General features: G+C 38.0%; 1 protein-coding gene across 1 annotated transcript in view; it reads left to right on the top strand.

The window, feature by feature from the left end:
* LOC107738429 (RNA-binding protein 28-like) overlaps positions 1-6962 on the top strand; it is a 10908-nt gene extending 3946 nt beyond the window's left edge. Inside the window, exons 2-19 of the mRNA XM_016550197.1 lie at positions 866-1033; positions 1115-1233; positions 1334-1409; positions 1530-1622; positions 1874-1945; positions 2070-2148; positions 2233-2426; positions 2657-2723; positions 2884-2993; positions 3083-3159; positions 3252-3387; positions 3517-3621; positions 4806-4807; positions 4857-4931; positions 5035-5282; positions 5367-5484; positions 6068-6598; positions 6817-6962. Coding sequence (XP_016405683.1) covers positions 866-1033; positions 1115-1233; positions 1334-1409; positions 1530-1622; positions 1874-1945; positions 2070-2148; positions 2233-2426; positions 2657-2723; positions 2884-2993; positions 3083-3159; positions 3252-3387; positions 3517-3621; positions 4806-4807; positions 4857-4931; positions 5035-5282; positions 5367-5484; positions 6068-6205 — 1877 coding nt within the window. The 3' untranslated portion in view covers positions 6206-6598; positions 6817-6962. The remainder of the gene's footprint in view (positions 1-865; positions 1034-1114; positions 1234-1333; positions 1410-1529; positions 1623-1873; positions 1946-2069; positions 2149-2232; positions 2427-2656; positions 2724-2883; positions 2994-3082; positions 3160-3251; positions 3388-3516; positions 3622-4805; positions 4808-4856; positions 4932-5034; positions 5283-5366; positions 5485-6067; positions 6599-6816) is intronic.
* Positions 6963-7432: the final 470 nt, after the last annotated feature.

The following is a 7432-nucleotide window of genomic DNA, read 5'->3' on the forward strand; positions in this document are numbered from 1 at the left end:
CACACACTCACACACACATTCACCTGCTGTCTCTCTCTCCCTCACACACTCACACACACATTCACCTGCTGTCTCTCTCTCCCTCACACACTCACACACACATTCACCTGCTGTCTCTCTCTCCCTCACACACTCACACACACATTCACCTGCTGTCTCTCGCTCTCACTCATACACACACTCACACACACACACTCACACACACATTCACCTGCTGTCTCTCAGGCTGTGGCACATCCACATGTATCTCACAGCAAGTGCTGCTGTCTGTCCCTCTCCTAATACTATTTGTTCTGTTTCACTAATGGCTGTAAAGTTCTTTATTAAGTTGGTGAATTTGTTGAAGTAGAGGTTTCTTATGGATATGTATTTATGACAGTGAAGGAGGAAGTGCGTGTCTCGATCTCTCCTGTCTCACAGTGAGCACACACCCTTTGCTCTCTGGGTAACTCACTCTCTCTCTCTCTCTCTCTCTCTGTGTGTGTGTCTCTCTCTCTCTCTATATATCTATCTAAAAAGTGCAAAAATCAGGTTGTTTCACCTCAAGTACTTAATCATTGTTATATGCTGATTTGATGCTCAAGAAACATTTCTTATTATTATCAATGCTGAAAACATTTTTTGTGTAAATAGAAAGTTCAGTGAACTGCATTTATTTGAAATAGAAATCTTTTGGAACATTTTTGTCATTTTTGATCAAGTTAATGCTAACTTTTGAATGTTAGGGTACATCAACTATTTTTCGACTCATCAATTTCGAGAGAAAAAAAAAATTACAAATGTAACTTTGTCAAATTAAATGTATAGGTCTGAATTGCCTGTGGTCTCTAGGTTTAAAAGAAACGTTAATGTGTGCTGTTTGCAGAGACTGAAAAATGTCGTGGCTTTGGATATGTCACATTCTCAATGGAAGAAGATGCTCAGCGGGCCATTAAAGAAGTCAAAGCGTATGAAGGCGAGAAGATATTTGTAACTGTGGCCAAGAAAAAGCCCGATAATAAGAAAAAGAAGAAGAAAGTGAAAACAGAAGAAGGTTAGATGCTTGTATTTTTTATTCATGGATTATTTACTCTTTTTGTGGTCTGTAAGAAATGAGTCTGAACTGTTCCTGCAGATTCAGAAGATACAAAGAAACCTCAGGAACCAACAGAAACCAAAAGTCCTGCAAAGTGTACAAACATAAAGAAGAACAAACTGAAAGCTCGACTGATCCTCAGAAATCTCAGTTTTAAGGTAAGTCGACTAAATACTGTTTGTTGTATAAAGGACAAATGTGTAGTTTTGACTTTTGACATGTGATATTGGCTCATGCGCTGATGTGGTTTATGTGCAGTGTGAAGAAGACGATTTGACACAGATCTTCTCTGAGTTTGGAACAGTGATTGAGGCCAAGATTCCCTTAAAACCAGGTAAATGTTTGACCAACAAATGCATCTGACTGTTTATAAGCAATCTCTTAAGTTCTTTGTTTACCTGATGTTTTTTCATACGACTGTCCACCTTATTTTGATTGCATCATGTTTGTGCAGATGGGAAGAAGCGAGGTTTTGCATTTGTGCAGTTTAAGAACATGGCAGAAGCTGGAAAAGCTCTGACTGCGATGAACCTGAAGGAGATCAAAGGTGAGTCTTCCCTTAACACTGAAGACTGCTGAAAGTTCAGCTTTGCCATCACAGAAATAAATTACATTTTAAAGCGTATTAAAATAGAAAACAGATTTTTTAATTTGAATAATATTTCTGTTCTATTATATATCAAAGAAATTTAGCCTTGAAGAGACCTCTATCAAAAACATTTTAAAAAATCTTAATTATTGACACTTCTAGTATCACTTTTTTACTATCATAAAATGTGTTTTATTCCTTTCTCACAGACAGACAGGTGGCTGTGGACTGGGCCATTGCAAAAGACAAGTATCTCGCCACCCAGTCAGCTGGAGCGGCTGGTAATGTGTATTTTAATTTTAACTCCATCAGCATCATTCATTTATGTGGATGCTCTTGTAAAAAGCTTTGAAAGTGCATCTACCCTCTAGGTTTTGTAGTGAAGTGTATCTGGATATCTCGTAGGAACCGTCAAAGAAGAGAATGTGAATTTGAATTCTAAAGGTGCAGGAGCTGATGGGAATGAAAAAGAGGCCAAGAAAAAGTGAGTACAGGAAGTGCAACGGATCTGATGATGTGTGTGAATGTGAATTCCTTGAATTTAACATAAGGTCTGTCTTGTGTTAAGGCCCACATCACAGGAAGAAAAGGATGACTCTGAGTCAGAAGAAGAAGAGGCGTCTGAGGATGAGGATGATGATGAAGCCAATAGTAGTGAAGAGGAAGATGCAGAAAATGACTCTGAATCTCAGCAGACAGACAGTGATGCCAGTGAACCTGACGACTACGATGATGATGATGATGACGACACTGAGGGAAAAAGTAACTTTATTAATCATTTATTTATAGCAGTGTTATTTTAGTGTGATTGATATACTGTATCATGTTGTTTTCGTATGTTTGAAATTGTAGTTTTCATTTATATTTAGAATTAGTTTGTACATGTTTTCTGTTTTCACTTTAATGTTTTAACCATGTTTTTGTCATTTTTATTTATTTGTTATTATTTTTTTAATGTCTGTAAATTACTCTCTGTAAATCTCTATCCTCAGCTCCTCCAAAGAAGAAGAGAGACCCTCTTCCTACAGATGTGAATGAGGGAAGAACCATCTTCATCAGGTGAGAATCATATAAGGAACTCATAACTTGTTGCATTTACAATCAATAACAAACAGATGTTTTTTACAGTTCGTCAAACATTTTACCTGTAACTAAACAGCAGCCCTGTATATTAACAATTGCTTTAAATAGGAATTCATGTTTTTATTGTCATCGACAGAAATCTGGCCTTTGACACAGACGAAGAGGGTTTGGAAGAAGTGTTGTTGCAGTTTGGTGAGCTAAAATACGTACGTGTGGTGATGAACGCAGACACGGGATGTTCAAAAGGTAGTTTCAGTCACCAAAACCCCGGCCTTTATGGAATCGAAGTTCTTTCTTCAAAGTAATTCTCACTTTTACCATGTCTGTCTGTTTAGGTTGTGCTTTTGCTCAGTTCAAAAGTAAAGAAGCGGCAGAGAAATGTATCGCTGCTGCTGCTCAAGATGAAAAAGAGGTGAGTCCGTTGTCCTGTAGCTCTAGTAAGAATTATACCGTATTATACCAGTAAACACAGGATTATTGTGCTAATGCAAATGTGCATTTCAGTTTGGTGGCATTAGAGTTGATGGCAGGAGACTGAACATTTTGCCTGCCGTGAACAGAGAAGATGCTGCCAAATTCAAGGACAAGAAAGTGAAAACTCACACAGGCTCCAGGAACCTTTACCTCGGCAGAGAGGGCTGTGAGTGAAGCCAGTCACAAAACACTGCCAAGTCAGCTGACCAGTAACAGAGCTTAAATTGAGCTAGCCAATAGCAATGAAGCGTACATGTGCACCTAGATGAACTTGTTACCTCTTGAACTTTTCCAGTGATTCGTCCTGGATCCAATGCTGCAGAGGAAGTTTCAGAAGCTGATATGGCCAAGAGGACAAGAGTGAGTACGGAGAGTGTGATGGGCATCTTTTTCATTATTAGCTCATGAATTTGATTGACCAGTCTTATATATATATATATATATATATACACACACACACACACATATACTGTACATATACATACATATATACAGTATCTCACAGAAGTGAGTACACCCCTCACATTTTTGTAAATATTTTATTATATCTTTTCATGTGACAACACTGAATAAATGACACTTTGCTAAAATGTAAAGTAGTGAGTGTACAGCTTGTATAACAGTGTAAATTTGCTGTCCCCTCAAAATAACTCAACACACAGCCATTAATGTCTAAACCGCTGGCCACAAAAGTGAGTACACCCCAAAGTGAAAATGTCCAAATTGGGCCCAAAGTGTCAATATTTTGTGTGGCCACCATTATTTTCCAGCACTGCCTTAACCCTCTTGGGCATGGAGTTCACCAGAGCTTCACAGGTTGCCACTGGAGTCCTCTTCCACTCCTCCATGACGACATCACGGTGCTGGTGGATGTTAGAGACCTTGCGCTTCTCCACCTTCCGTTTGAGGATGCCCCACAGATGCTCAATAGGGATTAGGTCTGGAGACATGCTTGGCCAATCCATCACCTTTACCCTCAGCTTCTTTAGCAAGGCAGTGGTCATCATCATGTTGGATTACTGCCCTGCGGCCCAGTCTCCGAAGGGAGGGGATTATGTTCTGCTTCAGTATGTCACAGTACATGTTGGCATTCATGGTTCCCTCAATGAAACTGTAGCTCCCCAGTGCCAGCAGCACTCATGCAGCCCCAGACCATGACACTCCCACCACCATGCTTGACTGTAGGCAAGACACACTTGTCTTTGTACACCTCACCTGGTTGCCGCCACACACACTTGACTCACTTCTGTGACTGTATATATGGAAATTAATTATATTTCTGTAATTTTATGTGGATTACTTAACTAGTTCCTTAATTTTAGTTAAAAAGTATTTTTGTCAATTAGTGTATTTTTTTTATTAGTTTAGTAAATGCACTTTTGTTATTTATATTTTTTGTTTCAAATATTTCTATATGGCTCTTTACATTTTTTTATCCCAAGTTTTTCACCGAATACAATTAATACATACAATTATGTCAATTAAAAATAAAGATAATAAAAACATTTCTTCAAGATGCTTTCTGTCGCTTTGGCAGATAAAAAATAAGGTATCTATCTCCTCTATCACTCTATATTGCTCCAGTGGTGAAGTATGAATGTTTGATGATGTCATTTCCTGTGATGTTCCCGTCAGAGACCCATAGTGGAGTTCTCTCTGGAGGATGGAAGGAAGCTGAAACTTAAAGCCATTCGTTTGGAAAACAGCAAGGTGAGGCTCAGCTGCATCTCGGCTCCCTGTCAATGTAACGTTTTGGAAATGTCAAAATTAAATTGACAAAATAAAATGGAGTCCTTGATGTGTTTTTCCATAGAAGCAACTCAAAAAAGGCAGTAGCCAAAAAGGAGAGCAGCCACAGCAGCAGCAGCAGCAGCAGCATTCGGGGAAGAAGAAAGGACCCTTGAGGAAAGAAAATGCAGCTAATGTTGTTAAACAGAAGGAACAAGGAAGCCAGTACAGCGGCTTTATGTCTAAACCAGAGGTGGAGCATGTAGAACTGAAGGATGGCAAAAAACGGCCCAAGGTTCTGCACATGCCTTCACACAGAGGCCCAAAAATCAGGTACTGCACAAGTGAAACGGAACTAGCACCAATGATTCATCAATAAAAACTATAACATACAATGAACCTCGCACTATTCCTCAGGAAACGCGATAAAGGAAAACAACCCATGGTACAACCCAAGAAACAGAACAAAGGGCCCAGCAGGAAAGAGAGAAAGATATCTACTTTCACTGAGAAATCCAGCATGAACAGGAAACAGGTAAGCCAAAGAGTTGAAAAGATTGTTATATAAATTGAAATTTATATAAATGATATACTAATTAGAAAGAAATATTATTATTAATTAAAATTACGGTTTTCTAATATAATATGTATTTATAATAATATATATATATATATTTATTATATTAATATATATTTCTATTAATATATTTTAAAATTACAATTTTAATTAAAATGTATTCCTGTGATGGCAAAGCTGAATTATGATCACTCTACAGCAGGGGTCTCCAACCCTGCTCCTGGAAAGCTACTGTCCAGCAGATTTCATCTCCATCCCTAATCAAACACACCTGAACCAGCTAATCAAGGTGATCAGAGCTACTTGATAATTACAGACGGGTGTGTTGTAGCATGGGTTGGAACTGAAGTCTGCAGGATGGTAGCTCTCCGGGAGCAGGGTTGGAGATCCCTGCCCTACAGTGTTGCATGTTTGTTTTTTCTTTGAGGAAAAAATCGTGCGGTGATGAACAGTATTCGATGTATACTTTTTGGTTCTACCACCAGTTTAACCCATTGTTATATATCTGTTGTAATTATTATATGTATTTATTCTGTTGCAGAATGGCAAACCTGCAAAGAGAAAGTTCCAGAACAGAGATGATGTCCGCTTTGACACACTGGTGAACCAGTACAAAAAGAAACTGATGGGAACATCAAACACGAAGACTGCAGTCAAAAAGAGCAAATGGTTCATTTGAACATATGAGATGTAAAAATGTTGAAAACCTCTCAGAGGAGGACTAAATTTAATACTTTTGACTCTTGAGTTTTTAAAACTGAAAAGTCAGTTTTTCATTGTGATGTTGGTTTGCCTCAGAAATATATTTCCATTACAGATCTAACAGAATGCAGAGACGGTTCCAATACGTAACAGACTGTGTTTTGTGGGGATGTCTCTTGAACTACATATGTTTATCGAGAGTTCCACGCCAAGTTTGTGTCCTGCTGTTTTGGCACAGGGAGTTTTTTTTAAACATTACCAATTTAGAGCTTCTGTAGACAGGATGATTGGTCAACTGTTGTCAATATGGACTTTGCCTACATAGTTTAGCTGTCGTTATTTAACTGCTTTTCTCAAACTTTGAAAACAGGTGGACTTGTTTCTGGGGATGTCTCTTGAACTACATATGTTTATCGAGAGTTCCACGCCAAGTTTGTGTCCTGCTGTTTTGGCACAGGGAGTTTTTTTAAACATTACCAATTTAGAGCTTCTGTAGACAGGATGATTGGTCAACTGTTGTCAATATGGACTTTGCCTACATAGTTTAGCTGTTGTTATTTAACTGCTTTTCTCAAACTTTGAAAACAGGTGGACTTGTTTTAAATGCCAGCAGCCAATTCCTGTCATCCCGTGTTAAATAAGTTATGTAAAGCACCCTTGTTGATAAAGTCTGGAAAAAAAAAAATGTTTTTATTGCTGTATACAAATTAAATGATACCAACATCCAACAATGATATGAACAACAGATTGGTTTTTAAATGACTAAAATGTCCGGAGCAGGGTCGCTTATGGCGGATTTGAATAATTTAATCTCAGCAAATAAGATGTGCACAAAATTGCTGAACCGTTATTTGATGCAATATTTAAAATGCACCAAAAGAAGACGCTTCGTGTTGAACAAAGCTGTAGATTTGACCTTACAAAAGCCAAATGAACATGATATTCAACTGCAAATGTCAAAATTGTTGTGTGTTGATTTAATTGATTTTGCTCATTACTTACAGGTAAGTCATACGTTGTATGGTGAAAGAAAGCCTGCCGTTGATGGTTATCTGTAAAAACATTCCAACGCTGCATTTATCATGTTGGGTTTCACTGGGAAATGATACAATGACCATAAACATATGCAAACTGTGTTGGCATAAGCAGAGCCACAATAAATAGCAAAAGTGTCCATGTAACTTAGACATTTCTTTTATTGGTA

Source organism: Sinocyclocheilus rhinocerous, unplaced genomic scaffold, assembly GCF_001515625.1.
Source record: "Sinocyclocheilus rhinocerous isolate Xijiao unplaced genomic scaffold, SAMN03320098_v1.1 scaffold975, whole genome shotgun sequence".
Lineage (NCBI taxonomy): Eukaryota > Metazoa > Chordata > Actinopteri > Cypriniformes > Cyprinidae > Sinocyclocheilus > Sinocyclocheilus rhinocerous.